The sequence below is a fragment of the Salvelinus fontinalis genome, chromosome 24 (assembly GCF_029448725.1).
Source record: "Salvelinus fontinalis isolate EN_2023a chromosome 24, ASM2944872v1, whole genome shotgun sequence".
Taxonomy (NCBI): Eukaryota; Metazoa; Chordata; class Actinopteri; order Salmoniformes; family Salmonidae; genus Salvelinus; species Salvelinus fontinalis.
The window spans coordinates 18,155,601-18,178,423 of NC_074688.1; the positions used below are offsets into that span (position 1 = coordinate 18,155,601).

A 22,823-nucleotide genomic window follows, 5' to 3' on the forward strand; every position below is an offset into this window, starting at 1 on the left:
GGTAAGGTGTATTCAGATATACTATTCGGCTTCAAGGTTTGTTTGTTTTTCACAAATAGAGTGACTGACACATCATGGTCTCACACAGAGATTACAGTCAATCTATATCACACATAGACCAGGTCTTATTCACCAGACACCAAATGAAAGTTAAAAACGAGGAGGGAGTAGCTGAACTTGAGAAATGCTTGTTTTCCGCTGCAAACTGTTTTTCTACGGTGTGCAGTGCACTAATGAATGTGACCCAGACCAATACATGGATTAGATTCAGCCTGTTAGATCATTCCAACCGTGTTCATTCCAACCTTTGCTGGCACAAAGTACAGCACACCCGACAGTGTAGTTGTGGCTACTAGTGTGGGGAACATGTGACTTTTCAACCTTCTCTCGCTCTACTCAGACTGGCCAGTTATCCAACCATGAGGGTGAAGTGAGTGTTTGTGTGTGACTCTCTCTTTCTGTGTGTGTGTCTCTCTCTCACACACTGTGTGTGTGTCTCTCTGTGTGTGTGTGTGTGTGTGTGTGTCTCTCTCACTGTGTGTGTGTGTGTGTGTGTGTGTGTGTGTGTCTGTGTCTCTCTTACTTTGTGTGTGTGTGTGTGTGTGTGTGTGTGTGTGTGTCTCTCTCACTGTGTGTGTGTGTGTGTGTGTGTCTGTGTCTCTCTCTCTTTGTGTGTGTGTGTGTGTGTGTGTGTGTGTGTGTGTGTGTGTGTGTGTGTGTGTGTGTGTGTGTGTGTGTGTGTGTGTGTGTGTGTGTGTGTGTGTGTGTGTGTGTGTGTGTGTGTGTGTGTGTGTGTGTGTGTGTGTGTGTGTGTGTGTGTGTGTGTGTATAGAGCTTGGGGCACGTGAGTGATCAGTTCAGTCTCATGAGGAGGAAAGTAGGTCAGATACTGGGAGAGAGTTCCAAACCCCTCCAGCTCTGAAATAGGATGGCATCCCACCGCAATTGAACAATTGACACATTTTAAATCACTCTGCGAGTGTGTGTGTGTGGTTACAGTGAAACATTTGATTTGCATACCCACTATTTTGTGTCTCTCTCTCTGACAAACACAGACAGTATGTGTAAAGAGCTGAAACACCCAGCAGGGGAGTGTCTGTCATTAACACACTGACTCCTCCAGGATGAGAGAAAGAGATAGAGAGGGACTGGTAGTGCTGAACCCAGGTCCCAGCAGAGGCCATCTATGTAGCATCCTCACCATCCAATGCCTCTAGTACTCAGGTCAACAGAAACTATGGTTGGGCTCAGGAGTTTTTACTAATCACATGAAGTAACCAGAACAAAAATTAAACTAGGTCTGAGAGCTTTTCCTGGTCAGGTCCTGTGGTCAGGTCCTGTGGTCAGGTCCTGTGGTCAGGTCCTGTGGTCAGGTCCTGGCTGACATGGTCAGAAAATTAAAACTTTATTTAACTAGGCAAGTCAGTTAAGAACAAATTCTTATTTTCAATGACGGCCTAGGAATAGTGGGTTAACTGCCTTGTTCAGGTACAGAACGACAGATTTTTACCTTGTCAGCTCGGGGATTCGATCTTGCAACCTTTTGGTTACTAGTCCAATGCCCTAACCACTAGGCTACCTCTGCAACAAAGATTGCGTTCCTCTTGGGAAAAACCTCTTCACCTTCATATGGAATGTGTTAACACAGTAGATTTCAACTCCACCCATTAAACATGCCACAGGCGGGAGGGAGAGGGGACGAGTTAATAACTACTCAAATCAGTTAACCTAACTAACTGGCCTAGTTAACTACTCAAATCGATGACGAGAAGAGACCAAAACGCAACTATTAATCTCAAGCCAAATCAAAAGGCATTAGGATCAACAGAAGGAAAGACTGCCACTATCAAGCATCAGAGTCTTATGAAGGAGCGTTGAAATAGTGTTGTGTTACAGGTTGAAGTTGACCTTTGACCCAGAGGGTCTTTAAGGTAGGTTCCTGTAGAAGGGAAGTGGGGCTGGTCAACAAAGTACGTGCCTGTGGTTAACAAGAGACAGAGCTCAGAAGGAGGATGGGCATAGAAGTGCTCACATTTCCCTCACATTCCTTCAGCTTCTCTTCATCCTCTCCTGAGGTCCATCCATCAGGGTGAAGGAAGGACAGACATGCCAGCAGCACTAAGAGCTATCCTATCAATAATACAAGCACATCCTTAAATTATAGGCCTAAACCAGTAGCTTGTAACACTATCATTAGCATATGTCAGGAAGCTCCAACCATACAACACAAAAGAGTATCAAAGAATACAATGGGCTAGTTTCCCAGACCCAGATTAAACCTACTCCTGGACTTAAAAGCATGTTCATGCAGAGTCCCCACTGAAAGTGTTTGAGGAAAAATACTAATCTGGGTGCGGGAAATTGTCCAGCGTAAAGTAATTTGATGTCTCTCAGTCAGCACTAACCTCCTCTACCCTTCCTGGGAACCAAAGTGAGAGAAGATGTCAATTCGCAACTTCCTGCACTTTTCCACTTCCTGTTTAACCACCCTGCATGCTGCTGTTGCGAAACAGGGCCAATGGGCCAGAATCACACCAGGCTTCCTGCATACATAGAGTACCACGAGGTAGACAGCAAAACAGTCGTTTCCCTTGCCTCCCACACATCTCTCTCTCTCTCTCAGCAACATGACAGTCGCTCAGTCCTGCCAAGAAAAATTTGCACAAGACTCAGTTCAACCTCATAAGTAAAATGGATAGCCTGATCAGCAGAAATGAGGATAGGTTAGATGAGGTCCTTATTCTGCTGGGAAACCAAATCCAATCCCACTAGTTCTAAAGAAGGACCAGCTATCTATTGTTATTACATTGGAACAAGGTATAGACCACTAGCTAGACAACACATTAATAACCTACCTGATATGGCTAGCCTATAGGCCTACGTTTGGTAGTTAGATAAGACTAGGTAGCATACACTTTACAGTTTTGGCTACCATCTTGGGTTCTTTTTCATATTATACAGTCTGAGAGACAGTGTGAAACTCTTCAGAGGAGCCTGTGTGTCTGAGCTTAGAAAATAACTAAATTATCCCCCATCACAAAATGTAATACCAGAGCACAAGTGGGAAATTTTGTGTAATCCCTGCAGAACCATTAGAGAGATGAGAGAGGGAAGGGCCAAACTATGTCCATCCGCAAACAATGATTCTCACACAGTGTTCTCAGTTGAAGTGCACAAACACCTTAGGTGCCAGAACAAAGACATTATAAACACAGCCCACCCAGATAGTACCACTTAGACTCGATCTAATGATGCAAGTACACACCTAAAACAGTTCCAATGTGTGTAATAAGAGAAAGGGGCTACTGTCCAACATTGGGGTGCAAGAACAATTCTGACTGAGCAAACCCAACACGGAGACAGGGGCACCTTAAAACCAGACTGGGAAGCAGCTAACATGCTGACTACACCGGGCACACGTTGATTTTGAACATCCACAACAGACGCAATCTGGATACGTAGGTTGAAAGGTCAGGTCCAAACATATGAACCACTCATGGACATTTAGCTAGCTAGCTTAGCTAATTTGTCCTTGGTTATAAAGATTGGGTTGTTATTTTACTGGATCTTTGTAGAATTTTGACCTATTTTGAGTCACACAAAATTGTGTGTTTTCTACTCTGAAAATGAATCCACAGATAAAAGGGGAAACCCAGTTAGTTTCTAGTAATCTCTCCTCCTGTAGTAGTAGTAGTAGCAGAATCAGTAGTAGTAGTAGTAGTAGAATCAGTAGTAGTAATAGTAGTAGTAGCAGAATCAGTACTGTAGTAGTAGTAGCAGAATCAGTACTGTAGTAGTAGTAGTAGTAGTAGTAGCAGAATCAGTAGTAGTAAGTAGCAGAATCAGTAGTAGTAAGTAGTAGTAGTAGTAGTAGTAGTAGTAGTAGTAGTAGAATCAGTAGTAGTAGTAGTAGCAGAATCAGTACTGTAGTAGTAAGTAGTAGTAATAGCAGAATCAGTAGTAGTAGTAGTAAGTAGTAGTAGAAGCAAAATCAGTAGTAGCAGTAGTAGTAGTAGCAGAATCAGTAGTAGTAGTAGTAGTAGTAAGTAGTAGCAGAATCAGTAGTAGCAGTAGTAGCAGAATCAGTAGTAGCAGTAGTAAGTAGTAGTAGTAGCAGAATCAGTTGTAGCAAGTAGCAGAAGTAGTAGTAGTAGCAGAATCAGTAGTAGTAGCACTAGTAGCAGAATCAGTAGTATTAGTAGCAGAATCAGTAGTAGTAGTAGTAGCATAATCAGTGGTAGCAGTAGTAAGTAGCAGAAGTAGTAGTAGCAGAATCAGTAGTAGCAGAATCAGTAGTAGCATTAGTAGTAGCAGTAGCAGAATCAGTAGTAAGTAGTAGCAGAATCAGTAGTAGCAGTAGTAAGTAGAAGTAGTAGAATCAGTAGTAGCAGAATTAGTAACAGCAGTAGTCAGTAGTAGTAGTAGTAGTAGCAGCAGAATCAGTAGTAGCAGAATCAGTAGTAAGTAGTAGTAGTAGAATCAGTAGTAGCATTAGTAGTAGTAGCAGAATCAGTAGTAGCAGTAGTAGTAGCAGAATCAGTAGTAGCAGTAGTAAGTAGCAGAAGTAGTAGTAGCAGCATAATCAGTAGTAGTAGTAGCAGAATCAGTAGTAGTAGTAGTAGTAGTAGCATAATCAGTAGTAGCAGTAGTAAGTAGCAGTAGCAGAAGTAGTAGTAGTACTAGTAGCAGAATCATTAGTAGCAGTAGTAGTAGTAGCAGTATCAGTAGTAGTAGTAGTAGTAGTAGTAGTAGCAGAATCAGTAGTAACAGTAGTAGCAGAATCAGTAGTAGCAGTAGTAGCAGAATCAGTAGTAGCAGTAGTAAGTAGAAGTAGTAAGTAGCAAGTAGCAGTAGCAGAATCAGAAGTAGTAGTATTAGTAGCAGAATCAGTGGAAGTAGTATTCTTTGGACTATGGCGGTTGGCAACCAACTTTAAGGTGCATTACTACCACCAACTGGACTGGAGTGTGGACCTCAGTTCAGCTTTCAAATCATCCACTTGGATTTATTCTCCTAAAAACCAATGAGGAGATGGGAAAGGCTGGACTTGCAGTGCATTAAGCATCAAAAATAGAACCAAGTTCTATTTTAGCGCCTGGCTACGCAGACGCTCATTGACGCGCACAAGCAGTTTAGATTAAATGTTTCAATAACATGTATGTGTACATTTATTTTGCAATGCTTGCGTATGCAACGCAGGCGGTGTGGTCAGCATATAAGTCAGTCTCAATTCCCCTACCTCTTAATGGAGCTATTAAGGTCTTAATAGAGTAAGGGAGGGACACACACTTCCCCTTTTCTGCCATTATTAAGCTAACCATTATCTGCTAATGGACCATGACAGGTTGACCTCAGTGAGGCATTGAAGAAGGAAAGCGAAGCCCGGCGTCTCACTGGGCAGCATTGATGAATGCGGACATTACAATGAACATCTTATTGAATTAATGGCCAATGTGGTTGTGTTTCTTTCTGAACAAGGTTACACAAGTGTCTCCACAGAGGGCACGGCAAACAGTGGTGGGCTTGTGTCCTAAGGGTGAGGCGGGTGCTCAGGAACTTGTGTCAAGACACTACAGAGACCGAGAGAGGTATAGGTTGCTAACCTAGCTCTGCAGTGTAGCCTATGCAAACTGGGTGCAATTGAGTTCAGCAGAAGGCTACAGCAAACCTCATACACAAACTATGATGCTAGAGAAGAAACTGCAAATGTACTGACTAGCACAACATGGGTGGTTTTAAGCATAACTGTGTAAGCAAGAGAAAAAACTGAAATCCCCCCCAAAGAACTGAGAGGAAAGATGTTCTGCAAGTGATTATGAAAATATTAGCATAATGACATCATATAGATCTACTGCAGAATATTATAGGCTAGCAAAGCAGGGAGCGCTGGGTTCATTTTCATCTCATTTGTATGTTAGCAGGAATTCTTTCAATGATGAAAAAAAAAAACAAGCTTGCTGCTGTTGAAGACTCCGGATGTTCTTCAAGCTAGCTGCAAACCAGAAAATGGTGAACAGTACACCAGTGATGTCCTCTGTTTGAGATATGTAACAGGTTGTTCTTTACCATGCATGCAACCACCAGGCATTGTCAGATTCTGAACAAACAAGGTCAGGTTGACATGAAATAGCTGTGGCACATCAAAAATTATAGTTTTTTTTCTCTGCCTGTATGGTGTTATATATATTTTTTTTAAACACACACATACATATAAATATATATATATATATATATTTGACACACATTTCTTCAACAATATTTGACATTGCATTATTCCGGTGGTAGAAGGGAGGAGAAAAACACAGCTTCAGTCCCACTAATCCTCAAATCCCAAACTATACAGATGCTTGGTTACACAACAGTACAAGCCAGAGGTACAGCATCAACCTTGGATCACATTAATACTGTTAGCTAAATAGTGAGCCGGAAAATAGGTTTCAATGGGAATGATCAATAGTCAAATGCCGACCTGTATAGTTAGCTAGGTAGATGACACTTGTTTTATTGTAGTCAACTTTGCCTGGCTCGATAACTAGCTGAGTGGTCGACTAAAAAATGCTAGTTTTGTGTTAGCTAGCCACCTGAGGAGCAAAGTTAGCTAGCTAGTGTGCAGGCTGGTCTCATAGACAAGACGTACCATAGTAAACCAAAATCAGTGACAGTCAAATTAGTACATGTTATGTTTGTTACGGTTACATAAAACAGAAGGTTACTTAAGGAGAACTCCACCCCCAAAAAATATATTTGGTATTTGTTTCATTAGTCCATTGTTGATATAGTCCAAAAATGTTTTGCATGTCAACAAGTTTTCAAGAAATATAACTTTCAAAATACAGCCATATGATGCACTTTGCATCAAATGATGCTACATTTGACTTCATATGATGCCCGATTCTACATCGACGGGACAGCAGTGGAGAAGGTGGAAAGTTAAGTTCCTCAGTGTACATATCACCGACAAACTGAAATGGTCCACGCACACAGACAGTGTAACCCTAACCTCAGGAGGCTGAAAAAAAATATGGCTTGTCACCGAAAACGCTCACTAACTTTTACAGGTGCACAATCTAGCGCATCCTGTCAGGCTGTATCACCACCTGGTATGGCAACTGCACCGCCCACAACTGCAGGGCTCTCCAGAGGGTGGTGAGGTCTGCACAACGCATCATCGGGGGCAAACTACCTGCCCTCCAGGACACCTACAACACCAGATGTCATAAGAAGGCAAAAAAGATCAAGGACAATAACCACCCGAGCCACTGCCTGTTCACCCCACTTCCATCCAGAAGGCGAGGTCAGTACAGGTGCATCAAAGCTAGGACAGAGAGATTGAAAAACAGCTTCTATCTCAAGGCCATCAGATTGTTAATCAGCCATCACTAGCACAGAGAGGCGGCTGCCTACCTACAGACTTGATATTATTGGCCACTTTAATAAATGGAACACTAGTCACTTTAATAATGCCACTTTAAGAATGTTTACATATCTCGCATGACTTCTCATATGTATATACTGTATACCGTATCTATTCTATACTATCTATTGTATCTTAGCCGTTCTGTCACTGCTCATCCATATATTTATATATTCTTATCCCATTCCTTTACTAGATTGTGTGTATTAGGTTTTGTTGTGGAATTTGTTAGATATTAGGTTCTGTTGTGGAATTGTTAGATATTACCTGTTAAATACTGCTGCACTGTCGGATCTAGAAGCATAAGCATTTCGATACACTTGCAATAACATCTGCTAACCATGTGTATGTGACCAATAAAATTTGATTTGCATAATACTAGTGAACGTGTAGCAACCCAAAGGTTGAGTGCTCAAATCTCATAAATTAAGGATTCTAGCTTTATTTATAATTTAATTGAACTCATTTTTTAAAGAAATAAAAAAGGAATAGAGCCCTATCTATTTTGAGTGTCCCGGATTTTCGTTTAGTATGGGCGCATTCGTAAAATCATTCTGGCTAATCTACTCTGATTTCAGGGCCCTCAGTTTGCCAGAGCGCAGAATAAGTGATGAATTTACAATGCTCAACACCCGTTGAATATGGCCGGTGTCAGTAAAAGTCAGCAAAAGGAATAATTAATTGTTGCCAGCAGCACAGATACAGTCACCAACGCTGTGGATAACATGAAAACAGCCTAACCAGCTCTGCTAGGGCGAGTAAAATGGTCAGAGTGGGGGTATTCTCTCATTTGTGTCTGGAAGTAGCTAGCAAGCTAGCCAATTAGCTTGGGTGCTTGACTACTGTTGTGAGGTCAGAACGCTTCGTTCAACCCTACTCCTCCGCCAGAGCGTCCAGTGACCGCTCTGAATACTCAGAATTTACGAACGCCCAGAGCGCACTTTGAGCACTACAAATTTATTTACAAACACACCATATGTTACGTCTATCCAGGTTGCAATGTGAAAAAACTGCAACAGTAGGTGACACGTTTCTTAACTATAACAAAGTACACATATCATAGACAGACTTCTTGCCTAGACACTTTCACTTCTAGCGGCTTACCAGTTAGTTACTACTACTACTGTAAACTGGTTAACTGATTGGAGCCAGCTAACGTTAGCTAACTACCGGTAAATTGCCGTTATGTGGCTAACTAGTAATCTGTTTACCCACACATTGACTTTGTACCGGTACCCCCTGTATGTAGCCTCACTACTGTTATTAGCCACCAGCGAGCTTACTAGCCAAATAGATGATATCTGTATCTGGTTAGTTAGTAACTATCATATTATTGTACTAGATATATCGCGAAAATCTGTCTCTATTTAGTTACCTATAGCTAGCACAGCAGACACCCAACTCACAAGACAATTGCAGTTCTAAATGGAAAGAGACGGGGAGGGGGTGGATAGCTAGCCTAGCTAACGGTTAGTTAGCTAACGTTGGTAAGTAGCTAGTTAGCAGACATGTTTGCGGCCTGTCAACGCGGAATGAAAAGGTCACTCATTCAATCACATGTGTACCTACAGTATGCCAGAGCAGGAGGTGCAGACGAAAGACCCCACCGTCATGTTGGCATAGGTTGGGCCGCGCTGATCGCAGTCAAAGCACTTTCTGTTGGGAGGCAAACTCGTCATTTCTCTCAGCATCTTCAGGTGTTTCTCCTCCTGCTTTCTTTTCGCACTCGCCGCCATGACTGGGACAAATAGGGGAAGAAAATAAAACCAGGGAAGGATGGGGAATTACAATTGAAGGGAAAAGCTTTTGCTGCTAAACGTGTACCGACTCTGTCTGAAAGGAACGGAGTAGAGCGGCTACTTGTGCTGTCGGCTGAACAAGGAGTCACGCACTATCCGCGCTTGGTTTCCATGGGCAAACCAGCGCCACCCAGCAGCTTGACACTTATCATTGCATCATATGTCATAATTCCAGGCACATTCCTTTTCATCATACAAAGAGGAAACACCCCCCATCTCATACATCTTAAGATGTAAATCTATTATTAGGGTATCATTACATTGGAACAAGAATTAGAGGAATAGAATAGTTAGAAGAGAATAGAATTGAAGATGTCAGAGATGTGTAGAAGATTTGTATGTCACCTTAGGCGATTATGTGTTATACATTTCAATAATCATAAATTGCTTATTTATTAGTGGTGGAACACTATTTGAGAATGTGCTATTCTCATTGCTTTTCTTATCATTCAGAAAAAAACAGCACACAATGTTGAGGTACATATAGTGTGATGGACTACTGCATTGAAAGTAAAAGAAAAGGCTGCTGTGCCCATGTGAGTGACTGCTGCACATCCTTGGCTCCTACTGTATGAAAACAAGTGCTGTTTATTGGAACATACATCACTGTGGCCAAGCTTCCTGCCATCCAGGACCTCTATACCAGTTAGAGAAAGGCCCTAAAAATTGCCAAAGACTTCAGCCACCCTAGTCATAGATTGTTCTCTCTGCTACCACACGGCAATCGGTACCGGAGCACCAAGTCTAGGTCCCAAAGGCTTCTTTACAGCTTCTACCCCCAAGCCATAAGACTCCTGAACAGCTAATCAAATGGCTACCCAGACTATTTGCATTGCCCCCCTCCCACCCCCATTTTTTAAGCTGCTGCTGCTCTCTGTTTATTATCCATGCATAGTCACTTTACCTCTACCTACATGTACATATTACCTCGACTAATCTGTTTACCCACACATTGACTTTGTACCGGTACCCCCTGTATGTAGCCTCACTACTGTTATTTTATTGTTGCTCCTTAATTATTTGTAATTTTTCAAAGGTATTTGTTAGTCAGTTTATTTTAGTAACTACTTTCTTAATTAACACATATTTTTTCTTAAAACTGCGTTGTTGGTTAAGGGCTTGTAAGTAAGCATTTGTATTCGGCACGTGACAAATACAATTTGATTTGAACTCCAAGGGTGACTAGGTCCCACTGAGTAGCCTACATCTGAGAGAAGGTCTGCTTTGACAGCTTACCTTGGAGGACACTTGCTTAAAATAGGTCAAGAGTACAGGGCATATATTCATAACGCATCTCAGAATCGGTGTGCTGATCTAGGATGAGGTTGCCACTCTTGTCAATACGATTCAAAAGTCAAAACTTATCCTAGATCAGCATTCCTACTTTGAGATGCTTTTTGAATCCGGGCCAAGAAACATTAGTCTCTCAATACAAATTTATCAGTGCAGATAAATAAGTGCAGATGTTAATTTTAAGACAAAATACAGATGAACATGAATGAGGAGGATGCAACCCCTTCTACCCTGCTCTGTGATCCTAGTGATGAATATATTGGGATGTAGGCCTATTAGGGGTGGCCTACACTTCTTGCCTGCAGATAGGGCCCTTCATTCTCCACCTAAGGCTAAATTACTGCTTTTAAAAAGAACAGACAAGAAGGAAGCTAAGCCCACAGGTTCTGCTGCCGATGCTTCGAGGGACCAGGGAGGGATGATAGCACAGTTGGCATGAAGTGGGCCGGATGGAGAGTGAAATGAGTGTATATTACACACCCACATATAACATCACTGTTCAGCCATGCTATGTTTTGCTTGCAATCACTACAGATAAAATATTAAATTTGTAATAATGAATTACAGAATCCAAATACTTTCTGTAAAAGTAATTTGAAGTAAAAGACAGATTACCCAGTTGAGGTCTAAGAGCAATTATCCAGTTGGTTCCCATCCTGTGCAAATAAATGCACAATAAAAGTGCATTTGCAAAGTGACAAAACAGGTGTCTATACTGGTGTCAGACTTTTCATGGTAAAATACTGCTTTAATAAACCAGGCCAGACACTCAAGTCGAGTTCTCACTCCAAGTTCTGCAGATTGGTTGCAGTGGATAAAAGCGGGAGCCACATCTCCCACTATGGATGTCAGGGACATTGTCCTGGCAACCAATCACAGCAGGTGATCCTGACTAGCCCAAAAATGACCTTCCAATTTATAGTGTCGTGGATTCTGCTCTTGTGATATCAATCCAGAGATTTTCCACATTGCAAACCCATGTTTTTTTTTAGAGCAGACTAATGTCAACTGTTGTGGGACAGTCATACATCAATGAATAACACCCAATAATAAGCAGACAGGTTAAACCAAAGATGGTATAATAAACATTATTTCAAGAGACGTGCTCAGGGATACATATTTATTATGGACATGAAACATTTAGCTTTTACATCAATAATATATTACACAAAAAAAACATTATTTTGCCAAAGGACAGTCCTCTAATTTACAGGGCTGAGCAGACCACATAGTTTGGAGGGTATCCCTAGGTCTGGGGTTATGAGTCTGTGAGAGGTTGGTCCTAATAGGCTAAGGGAACCGCTTGACTTTGACCCCGTGGCATGTCATGAGCTCTCGTCAACTGATGGAAGACATTATAGTGCTTGGGGTGACATGTCCTTTAGCTGCTGCTGATGGATTGAGGGTAGGAGCCTGAGCTGCTCCTCTGCTGCAGAGAAGTCACAGGGTCTCCGGTTCTCAGTGTAGCCATAGATTTTCCTCAGGGCCACGCGTGCCGCCTCCTCCTCTGCAGCCAGAACGGTCTCCCCTGGAGCCTCTGCAAAAAGCTTCTTATCACTGAGGACAAACACACACACTCACTCAGTAGCATAATCAATAAACAAACTACCGGCAGAACACTACCACACACTCCATAAGTAACGGCAATAGATTTTCCTGATCATCTGTCCCGACCAGGGGGGAAAAGACTTTAGGTCCTGGGTCACAGCGTATTCCTGGTCAGGTCTCGTGATCAGGAAAACCTCCTGGATTTATCAGGAGGCATACTGATGGGAGTGGCCAGTGAGGCGTACCTGTACAGCCCTACAAAGTAGAGTGGGAGCACGGTTCTGGCGCCGGCCGACCTGGTGAGGCGAGGCTCTGGGAGGGCCACGTTCCTCTTGGACAGCTCCTCCACCAGCAGCCCCATGGGGTTCACCACCGACCACATTTCAAACAGGTCTTTACCTACCAACTGGGTGACCAGGAAATCCTGGTGGGAGAAAAGAAGGCATGGGAGGTGTGATCATTTTAGATACACAAGCAATCTAATGTTCATTTGAAATGTTTAATCTTAACCGTTAGTTGGGTGTGTGTTGAAAGTTGTGAGGATCTTCCTCTTACCCGAAGGAAAAGGCCTGCTCTCTCAGGTCCACTGCTCTCTTGGAGTGCTCCGATTACAGCGAGGAACGTACTGTGCAATACTTCATCAGGGACAGGGAATTGAGCGCTCATAGTTAGGTCCTCGATGGCGAGGTTCCGCGCCACATGGCAAACTACTGGATGACTGGTCAGGTGGCCGACAATGGCGACCACTCCTTTGCTGGGCAGGCTAGGGAAGCTGGCCCTGCACCAGTCAGACAGGAAGCTCTTGGTGAACTCCAAGCCCTGTGTGTTCAGCTGAATGTTGTCCCCCAGGACCAGAGCGGCCGTTTCAGAGTCCACGCCGAGTGCCTGCCTCCTCTCTTTCTCTGACTGAATGTAACAGGGGTTCACGAAGGCTATCTTCAGCAGCTCTGGGGAGAAGTTTTCTTTAAGGCGGCTGCTGAATGCCTGGACCTCTGCATGGTAGTCCCAGTTAGGCTTTTGAGAGCTAGGAGACAGAACATAGGGAAATTAATAACTATGACCACGGTGCATGTAATCAGTATGTACCTAAGATACAGTGGTCTTCTATATTGGCTATAATATAGTAATTTCAGCTAACGTTAACCATGAGCACCAACACAATGGCCTTGACTTGATCCCTATGATACCAAGCTATCTTAGCTAGCATTACCGTGGCTTAGGTGGTGGAAGCCCTTCTATCTTCAACTTTCTTTCCATCAAAAGAGTATATGCTTTCATCCATCGCTTCTTCTCTCGGGTCTGTGTAAGGAGTACATTTCTACAAACATGATGATAGTGAATTCCATACGTTAGCACACCACGATTTACAATATATCCGGATGCCATGACAGTTTCTGACGGTGTGTAACAATAAACACGTTCCGGACAGCAACCCTAAAGCCCTAAGTTTGTTCCAGTTTAGAAAATGATCAGAAGAGGGTTCCAACTTCCAACCATAGACGTGGTTCCAATTTACTTTGTAATAACAATATACTTCATACTAATTAAGTGTTACGGAGTAGTGACCTACATTTAGTTCAACTAGTAATTTAAATATATTTAGCAGTAGCTTGGTGTTCAAAAGGCAAAATTACACATTCTTTAACATCTGACCCAAGAGTGATATGTCCTTGCAATTTGTAGTCTATGACATTTAGATGTGATAATTGTTCATGAAGTAGTTTGGAGGTTGTGAACTACTTTTTCTAAGTAACTAGTTAATGAAGCCATATTTTCTTAAGGGTAGCTTTAGCGTATCTTAGTTTCTTCCAGTGTGAAGTAATTGGTAGCTCCGTAAACTATATTTTCATAGTAGCTTCCCCAACACTGCTAATTAATACCGGTAACAACTAATATATCTAAACATCAGAATTTACTATTTTGTAATTTATTCAAATAAAATTGTATGAATCTCAGCATAATATGCTGGTACATTATGACTGAAAACTACAACCAATTTGGAAACATTGTGCTCCAGCCAGCGAGTTCTTGGTAAAAAAAAAAAGAGGTAGGAACTGAAGATAAAATATGAGAAAAAGCATATCATGCCTATGGCTTGGTGGATATGGGCCATACATAATGAATCAAATGGTGTAATAGCAATAGTGTGACTGTTTCGTTGCAGTATTATACATCAATTAAACTCATGAGAAAATGTAACATTATGTATTATCTTACAATTTAACAGTAGTACTTCACAACATTTTTACATCTTTTCACATCACTCCAGTCCCAAATAAATATTTAACATATGTAGCCCATTTCGATTCGTCTCCACTGTGGCTTATTTTTTCCTTTTCTTTAGACCTCTTATCAGTTGGAAATGCCTCGGGGGCAATGATTACAACTGAGTATCATTAAGAAATATTTACAGCCGAGTCAAGCGTTGCTTCTTAAGCCCCCCCAAAATCCAATTATATAGCATTGCAATTTTTTTTACAAGTACATGGTTACAATAAAATTAAATGCAAACAAACATCCCATTGCCCAATAGCAAGGCCATCCAGTGATGGGACTAAGTGCAGAGAGTACATTTTGCTAACATTTGACACATAGAAGAGGAGAGGCTTTGTTCTCCACTCTCCGACAGTGGATCCGAGGAAAGGGTTCTAGCGGCGGAACCAAACCCAGCTGTTGATAAGCCAGAAGGCTACGGTGACGGAGTACATAATCATCTCACGCTTGGCCCTCTCCTTGTTCTCCTCTTCTATGAGCTGGAGCCTCCGGTTTAGCTTAATGATCTATAGGCACACCAATGAAAATCACATCAACACCACCAACCAATATAGCAAAAACAAAACATGTGGGCTTAATGATATACCTTCCAGTATATCATTAAGTACAGTACAGTCTAGATGTATTAGGAGCAGACCTGCCGTCGTAGTGTTGCTGCATCTACGACAGCCATGTCATCAGGAGCCATGGAGACATCCAGAGTAGTGTCTAGAGTGGCCAAGGCAAGCCTTGGGTGAAGAGAAATAGACCAAACAGATCCTGGTTAAGCATTTCTATCCATGGATCAGGCATGATGATCTTTCCGATCGTTGATCAATGATGATGTAAAAGACAGATTGTCAATCAATTATTGTCTATTATAAATTGACAATACATTGACAACAGTTCAATAGACATGCATTATTCATTGCCCAACTATCTTCTCAACTATTATTGACAGCAACACTCACCCTCTTCTGACAATAACTATGGCCTATATGATGAAAGGAAAGAGGAGGAAAAAGAACGGAGAGGGAGAAAGAGAGAGGGGTGAAGTCTACGTGCCAGGTGGAGTTACCTGGATTCATGCAGAGGATTGGAGGTCAAGGCAGACCCCCCTCGCAGCGATGGCTTGCTGAAGAAGGCAGAAACAGGGGAGAGAGAGGAAGCAATAGAGATAGAGCAGCACGCCAAAGTACAGTGTCTCACACATGCAATCCCAATTTCTCTCACACTCACTCTTGAAATTCATAGTTCCAATGTCTCATGACTTTGATCATACAGTGTAAAACAGACCTCTGTAAGACTACCAATATATTCATCTCCAATACACTTCTCCTCAGAGTAGACAATACACATCACTATATAGGTTGGCTGTTGACATTGCTTGAAAATGGCCTTACAGCACATGGATCGAGCAAGAACAGCACTAATTGAAAACTCTTCTGTTTCCAATGAAAATATGACTTCGCTTTACACACTACTCTCCTCTCAACCAATTCAGTCAAGCACTGAGTGAGGCCACAGCTCAATAACAGCACATCAGACAAAGTCAATCTTGATTTGCAATGACAAATAAATATACATCATGACATATTAATAGTGTTACTGAGTGTTACAAATTACCAGGTGTTCCCTACCCATTGCCCCAAAAGAAATGATTAAAATACGGTCAAGACAAATCATTTTGTTCATTGAGCAAATGTCCAAATTATACGATTATAATTTTTGTTCAATTGTCCAACAGCCGAGAACTGATTTGATGACCCTGTCCATGCGAAAGAGACAACAGCAGGGACTTCATTGCCTCAGAGAGGATTAATACAATTGTATTGTATTGAATTGAGGGGTTAATCTCTGCACGGTGAGCAGAGTGGGAGAGGTCAGCCTAGAGATGACCTTAAGAGGAGGGGTCATGGGGTCACCTGCGGTGGTTCTCGTCCAGAACCTCCAAGACCTGCTGGTAGGCCCGGCGCGTGGTGGACTGGATGAAAGAGAGAACGCCGCTAGCGCTGTACAGGTTCTGTTCGTCCTCGGCCATGGCGAGAGGGGGACAGGCGCGGAGAGGGGCTGGGAGGGACGGGGTCACACTGCCCCCACCAACATGAGTGGCCAAGCCAGAGAAAACAGAGCAGAGAGAGAGAGGGGAGAGGGGGAGAGAGAGTGAAGGAGAGGGAGGGGAGAAAGACCATCCGCACTTTACTCACTGCGCAGAGATAACAGCCACCAAAGAGTGACAGAGATGGTACTGATGGGGTGATGTCAAACAGATCATACTAGTGCACCACTGAACTATACCTAACCCTCTACCAGGAAGGGAGATACGGACACAAAAGCATGGAAAGGTCCTAATTAAGGTCCCAATGAGTCATCCCCCACAAAGATGCTCTGAACAAAACAGGATCCCTAAGGACTTTGTATAGTGAAATAAGCTTTTAACAAATTAAATGGCTCTATGCCATGTTTACTGTAATGTGCCTCTCCCTGGTACAGTATAGTAAATTCATAGGTTAATAGTGAAGAGAATTAAGAGTAAGTTTTAGTACCATGCTCAGGACAGGAGGGAGCTGCACTAATCTCACACTGACACAGAACTGCAACAGCACAGGTTGCAGACCCGGATACAACTACCAACCAAACAGGCTACAGTGGGCAACACCACAGGCTAGAAACACCCAACGAAAGCCAGATCATTATCACAACAAATGAACAGAGTGAGAGATGGACAAACAGGCCAGCAGACAGGGAAAACCACTGGACAGATGGAAGGAAGAAGAACAGGCTTGCGGAAGAGGAGAGGGGTGTGTTGGTGGATTGTGCATGGCACTACTGGGGTATGGACCACAGTTGATAGGCTACTTACGTTGAATCGTTTCTGGCAATCTGGCTATTGTGACGGACAGTGGTGTTCTCGCTGGCTGAACGTTCCCGCCGCAACCGCCCTTGCGAACGCACCTATGAGGAGTGGAGAACATGTAAATACTGATATCCTCTTCCCGTAAAATACTGACTTTGCCATCACTTTCAAACAAACTCCCCATTGTCAGTGTAGAGGAAGTGGTTCTATGAACTATGCTCACAAGACAAATGGCTTTGCCAGAGATCTGAACATTTGTGTAAGCTCACAGAACTAATGTCTAGGCTTTAGCTCAGAGGGCTAGCACAGTCTTGAGCTGCTTGGATGACCAGGGTTTGATATCGCTTGTTCACACATGCCTGGTCCATTGCATCACCCCATCAGTACGATCTCTGTCCATTTCTAGACTCTCCCGCCCCCACTACCTTACCTCCTCACTTGGCTGGGCTGGGGCTGCACTGCGCTCCATTTCCATGAAGTCTAGTGGCCGCTCATTGAGGGTGAGGACCCGAGGAGGGGTCTTCAGGGACAGGCTCTCTAGCGGGGTGGACTGGATCAGGTCCAGATCTCTGGGTCTGGGGAACTGGGAGTCCTCACTAGCTCCTGAGAAAAGCAGTCAGGCAGGGTGTCACATAAGGGTTAATACAGGGTTATGTTCAGTAAGATTAACATTGTTTGCAATGGAAAAGGAAACTAGTATCAGTGAGAACCCCATCCATTTGAAAACAATTCATCCCGTTTTGAGCCCAATGAACATGGCCCAGGAGTATCAACACTACAGAGACCCAACGTAGTAGCTACCTGACATTACGATCCTCTCTGGGACCTGCATCATGACGTTGTGCAGGTCACGTGAGCCTGCCTCGGGGTTGTCATGACCGTAGGGGCCCATTTTGAGCATCTCTGGAATCCTCATGCGCTGGCTGATGCCCTCTGTGTACTCCAGCTCGTAGTGGATGCGGTTCATCTCCGCCATCTCTGCAGTAGGAGAGGGGAATGCTGCTCCGTTCATTTGGCTGGAAAATATACAAAGACAAAATATTTTCACTTTCAATATCAGCTGACCCAACTAACTGGTTACACAATATAGTTTGGGATTCCCTTTGACAACAATAAAGTAAAACTTGCTTGCCATTGTATTATCTATTAAGAGAAGAGGTCCTAAAATAAATGGTTATCCATGTAGCCACATATAGGTTTATTTTTAACTATACCCCAGGAAACCTTGACGGCGATGGTATTCTTTATGAATTAAAATAGAACGAATTCTCGTGACGCCATCATGTGATAAGAATAAAAGGAGCATCTGAATCAACGGCCTGAATGCATTTCCACTCTCCAGATGAGGACCACTTACTAATACCAAATGCACAGTAGTATTTTCACCAATGAAACCAAAATAGACCTTGGATGGCTGGAATATCAACAAACATAACTCGCTACGTCTCAAACTGGCTAGCAAGCTAAGTTAGCTATCTAACGTTAGTTCTGTTGGTGCGCTTACTGTCTGTAATGTTTACCGAAATAAAGCCCCATAAATGCAATTCCAAGCATTATTCAGCGAGTAGCAAGCTAACTACATGACTGCGGCCTGACCAGATACTTTGAAATGTCTGTATGACAGACAGTTAGCTAGCACGTCACTAGCATGCTAGCTTTTCGAAACACCATTTCTAGCTGAACAGCAAGCTAGCTGATAGTAGTAGCTAGCTGGCCTTACCCTTTGGTTTGTTCTTCTCCCAGCAATTAAATATACGTGAAAAAACGGATATGGTCCAGCTGAAGATTCAAGGGTGCATTACAGAGGATGTAGCATCTTCAGATGTTGATTCCAGGAGTCTGAAAGGGACAACAACGTACACTACCGCCCTGAATGAATGTCATGGATGGTGGACCCAAACAGGAAGTTGTTTACGTCACATGAAAATTCTTGTTTTCCATACTGTAAAATATCTGTTATTATATCTGTGATAATGATTTCTACAGCAGTGGAAAAAGTACCAAATTGTCATATTTGAGTAAAAGTAAAGATACCTTAATAGAAAATGACTCAAGTAAAAGTAAAAGTGATCCAGTAAAATACTACTTGGGTAAAAGTCTAAAAGTATTTGGTTTTTATTTAAGTATCAAAAGCAAATGTAATAGCTCGAATATACTTAAGCATCAAAATAATTTCAAATTCCTTATATTAATCAATCCAGACGGCACCATTTTCTTGCGTTTTAAATGTAAATATAGCCAGGGCCACACTAACACTCAGACATAATTTACAAACGAAGCATTTGTGTTTAGCGAGTCTGCCAGATCGGAGGGAGTAGGGATGACAATGGATGTTCTGTTGTGCGTGCATTTGACTATTTTTCAGTCCGGCTAAGCATCCAAAATGTGTCAGGGAAAATGTATGGAGTAAAAAGTTTCAATTTTTTTAGGAATGTAGTGAAGTAAAAGTAAGTACTCAAAAATATAAATAGAAAAGTAGATACCATAAAAACTACTTAAACAATTATTTAAAGTATTTTTACGTAAGTACTTTATACCACTGGATTTCTGCACTCACATGGTGGGTACTTATTAACCATGGGTCAAAACATATTTAAGCAAACGTTTTTATTGTTTGATCATAAGAATGCATAGATTTTCCTAAAATGTTGCCTGACGTATTATTAACTGATACAAATGATTTAGCCTACTTATTCAGCAGTTTTATCACAATTATTTGAGGGTTTGAGCAAAAACATGTGCAGAGATTGAGAGGGAGATAGAGAGAGTTAAAGAGAGTATGGATGCAGGAGATTATAGAAGACACAGCTGGAGAAAATCCATAAGTATGGAGAGAAGGTGGAAATAAAAGAGAATGTGTTGGAGAAGGCAAGGAGTGGAGAGTGCAAAGGAGGAAATGAAGAAGAAGAAGGAGGGGTAGAAAGGAAGGAGAAGGTGGCAATGCAGAGATAGGTGGTGAAGAAGAGGGAGTAGGTAGTGATGAAAGACAAGGGGTTGGATAAGCAGAAAGAGAAACTGGAGAAAAAGAGCAAGAAGCTAGACATATTGGAGAAAGTTGGAAAGTTGGGAAAGTTGGAAAAGAAGAAAGAGAAGTTGGAGAGGAAGAATAAGGTAGTGGAAAGGTTGAAAGTGGATGTGAATAAGAGAAGGTAGAATATTACAAGAACAGGACAGATTATTAAACAATTAAGTGAATGAGATTGACAAAATAAAAGTAGATGTCAAAGAGAAGGCAAAGAAGGAGATGCAGAAAGTGACAGGTGGAGTTGAAGTGATTGAAGGAGAAGATGGAAAGAGAAAAAAGAGAGAAAGAAGTGGAGAGAGAGGGAGAAGTTTGAGAAGAGTAGGATGGAGAGAAAAACACACACATAAAGCTATTGATGAACCACTTTGCACTCAGCACTGTGAGCCTACATTAAAAAAAACATCTGAATTAACTTCTGAGAGAACCGCACATTTGCGCTTGTAGGGTAGTCTCCTATAATACATTGCAATGTATAAATGCACGATTCAATGACAACAACAGTGGATGTCGCTGTTTCCAAATCAACGCTTTCTAATTGAATCCTCAATGAACTCCAACAAAACAACATCAAATAGTCCTACAGGTTCCAGAAAAGAAAAAAAATAAAGCGGGAAGGTGTCAAAAAGTCTTAGGGTTGGTAAATGTTTTTGATCTCGTAAATAAAGGTCGTAAATGGATCAATAATCAAACCAATCAGAATCTATTTAGTGTATGAAGTTAAAGTTCAATAGTCTGCACTTTTCATAGATCAAAATACACAGTTGAAAAGCTTGGGAGAGCTGAGTAAAGATCGATCTCATTGGTGATGATAGGGACCCTCTAGTGCTCGTGGGTGGTACTCCGGAACTGTGAATAGAGCTCGTACGACGAAGGGGGATGGATGCAAGCTGAGGACAAGAAGACCCTCTCTCAAACTCTGTAGACACGGGACAATCTGGAAGCATTGTAGTCCTGTTTCGATGCGTTCACAGTCGGAGACAGGATGCACATCATTATTTGATGGGACTATAGGAGATATTTACCTTCACCGCATCACTCTTTACTTTGTAGTCTTCCCTCTGTGAATTAATAATGTTCTTGAACGTTTTAATGTGGTGTATGATAGCACTGGACACCGCGCGCACCGCACCATCTCTGGAGTTACAACCTGACATGTGAGTGAATTAAGAGTTGCTCGAATATTGTATGTTGAATCATCTAATACATGAGCACACTACACTGTCTGTCTCTGAGACACATGAACATTTGAGTCTGTAAATAACCAAATGAATAAATAGTCCACTTGGTTTTCGCGGCTCTTCAATGGAAATGTTTTAATGCAGCATGTTTCAACATGCTTTTGGTTAAAGGGATCAACCACAGCCTCGTATCATGGTTATTAGACGTTGTTGTCACTGTTTTCTACTGTTGGATACGAACGTTATATCTGTACGGTGTACTCTTGTCTTTTTTGACTGCACAGCAGTAATCTGGATGCGTTTGTCCTCTAGGCGTCACCCCACGTAGAATAAACCATATTACTTTACCCGGCAAGCATGATCATTATTATGCTGAGGATGTAAAGGAATGTGCATTTCTCAAGAGACTTCGCGAAAAGAATGAGCGTGTGCAGGACACGCATTCAGAAGGATATTTTCATGACTATAAGAGCCTAAAACGTCCCTTATCTAATTAACCTAGCCTGCTGTCTATTGAACCCAGATGGTGTGTGCAGATGCAGAAATACACATTTGTACAAAAGTGTGTTATAAATCCCTGTTCTGACAACATCTTGATATATTTATGATGGATGGTATGTAGATATTCAGCTGCTGAATACCTTGGCATTTTGATTAGCGGACAGGAAGACATGCACAAAGTCATGCACACACACAAACAAGCACACACATTCTGACATATTTTCTCTGATGAGATAAGAAACTGGTATTGCCTGGGGAGTTTTATTGGATGTTTATTGGGTATCTGGAACACTGTCCAAGTCTAGCAGAGTATTTGAGAACATGAGTCTAGGGAATTCTAAAGTAGAACAGACCAAAACCCAGACTACAGATGAAGATAGAATGGTTTTACTTTACATTATGGAGCCCACAGCAGGTAACGCACAAGCCGTATAGTGTGCCTTGAGCTAAACAATGAGATACTCCTAACAATGGCCAATTATTGCTGAAATCAATCCAATTGCTAAATTCCCAGGTCTATCTGATGCTGTAAATAGACATAAGATCTAGGTAATGTATGTTACTGTGTCTGTTGGAATGTGTGCATCTGCTTCCTCTTGGATTGTGTCAGTGTTTCTCCTGTGTCGGCGTGCTCCCTGGGAGACACACACACACACACACACACCTCATTTAGAGTGAACACGCTGGGCACCTGTCAAGACGCTGGAGGGTCTGGTGCTGCTGGGTGGTTCATGATAAGGGTCAGAAACTCTGGTGTCAGAGGGAGGAGAGTAAAATCTCTCTCTCATTGACCTCAACCCTGACCCTCTCCTGTCCTGTGTATCCATCACTAATAACTTGAAGGATATCTAAACCGCTCATCTCCATTTTTATGCCATTGTAAATCAATGATTAAATTGATGATAACAACATGGTATATAACAATGTAGCCCTAGTACCCAGAGTAATTATAGTG

General features: G+C 42.2%; 4 protein-coding genes across 10 annotated transcripts in view; 1 reads left to right on the forward strand and 3 right to left on the reverse strand.

Annotated features, from left to right (window-relative positions):
* LOC129822076 (arf-GAP domain and FG repeat-containing protein 1-like) overlaps nt 1–9,360 on the reverse strand; it is a 35,764-nt gene extending 26,404 nt beyond the window's left edge. For 2 of the 4 annotated variants that reach the window (XM_055879971.1, XM_055879970.1), the window contains exon 1: nt 8,984–9,359. In XM_055879971.1, the coding sequence (XP_055735946.1) occupies nt 8,984–9,150 (167 nt within the window). In that variant the 5' untranslated portion in view covers nt 9,151–9,359. Of the gene's footprint in view, nt 1–8,983 lie in introns of all 4 variants that reach the window. The other 2 variants (XM_055879969.1, XM_055879972.1) reach the window with 2 other exon arrangements.
* Nucleotides 9,361–11,612: 2,252 nt separating this feature from the next.
* On the reverse strand, nt 11,613–13,863 carry LOC129822082 (39S ribosomal protein L44, mitochondrial-like). Its single transcript, XM_055879981.1, has 4 exons — nt 13,265–13,863; nt 12,610–13,078; nt 12,300–12,478; nt 11,613–12,063 (listed from the first exon to the last, which is right to left on the reverse strand). Exons 1-4 carry the CDS (start codon nt 13,438–13,440, stop codon nt 11,862–11,864), a joined length of 1,026 nt encoding a protein of 341 aa, XP_055735956.1. The 5' UTR covers nt 13,441–13,863; the 3' UTR covers nt 11,613–11,861.
* Nucleotides 13,864–14,244: 381 nt separating this feature from the next.
* On the reverse strand, nt 14,245–19,081 carry LOC129822083 (mitochondrial fission factor homolog B-like). 3 transcript variants are annotated; one of them, XM_055879982.1, is made up of 8 exons: nt 18,885–19,081; nt 17,966–18,180; nt 17,595–17,767; nt 17,171–17,262; nt 16,233–16,397; nt 15,386–15,442; nt 14,966–15,056; nt 14,245–14,834 (listed from the first exon to the last, which is right to left on the reverse strand). In XM_055879982.1, exons 2-8 carry the CDS (start codon nt 18,174–18,176, stop codon nt 14,703–14,705), a joined length of 921 nt encoding a protein of 306 aa, XP_055735957.1. In that variant the 5' UTR covers nt 18,177–18,180; nt 18,885–19,081; the 3' UTR covers nt 14,245–14,702. The 3 variants fall into 3 exon arrangements, with proteins under 3 accessions (XP_055735957.1, XP_055735958.1, XP_055735960.1); XM_055879983.1 differs by lacking the exon at nt 16,233–16,397; XM_055879985.1 differs by lacking the exons at nt 15,386–15,442; nt 16,233–16,397.
* A 1,954-nt stretch (nt 19,082–21,035) lies between these two features.
* The window catches only part of LOC129822084 (multiple epidermal growth factor-like domains protein 6), a 91,910-nt gene continuing 90,122 nt past the window's right edge, over nt 21,036–22,823 (forward strand). For both annotated transcript variants that reach the window (XM_055879986.1, XM_055879987.1), the window contains exon 1: nt 21,036–21,343. In XM_055879986.1, the coding sequence (XP_055735961.1) occupies nt 21,261–21,343 (83 nt within the window). In that variant the 5' untranslated portion in view covers nt 21,036–21,260. The remainder of the gene's footprint in view (nt 21,344–22,823) is intronic.

What these genes read in the sequence shown, in the direction of transcription:
- LOC129822082 (XM_055879981.1), bottom strand. Translation starts at nt 13,440, where the DNA reads ATGGCATCCGGATATATTGTAAATCGTGGTGTGCTAACGTATGGAATT. An exon ending in CTTCCACCACCTAAGCCACG is followed by an intron (nt 13,079 to 13,264) that starts GTAATGCTAGCT and finishes TCTGTCTCCTAG; the next exon opens with CTCTCAAAAGCCTAACTGGG. An exon ending in GAGCAGGCCTTTTCCTTCGG is followed by an intron (nt 12,479 to 12,609) that starts GTAAGAGGAAGA and finishes TTCTCCCACCAG; the next exon opens with GATTTCCTGGTCACCCAGTT.
- LOC129822083 (XM_055879982.1), bottom strand. Translation starts at nt 18,176, where the DNA reads ATGAACGGAGCAGCATTCCCCTCTCCTACTGCAGAGATGGCGGAGATG. An exon ending in AGAGAGGATCGTAATGTCAG is followed by an intron (nt 17,768 to 17,965) that starts GTAGCTACTACG and finishes TGCTTTTCTCAG; the next exon opens with GAGCTAGTGAGGACTCCCAG. An exon ending in CAGCAACACTACGACGGCAG is followed by an intron (nt 14,835 to 14,965) that starts GTCTGCTCCTAA and finishes GTGTGCCTATAG; the next exon opens with ATCATTAAGCTAAACCGGAG.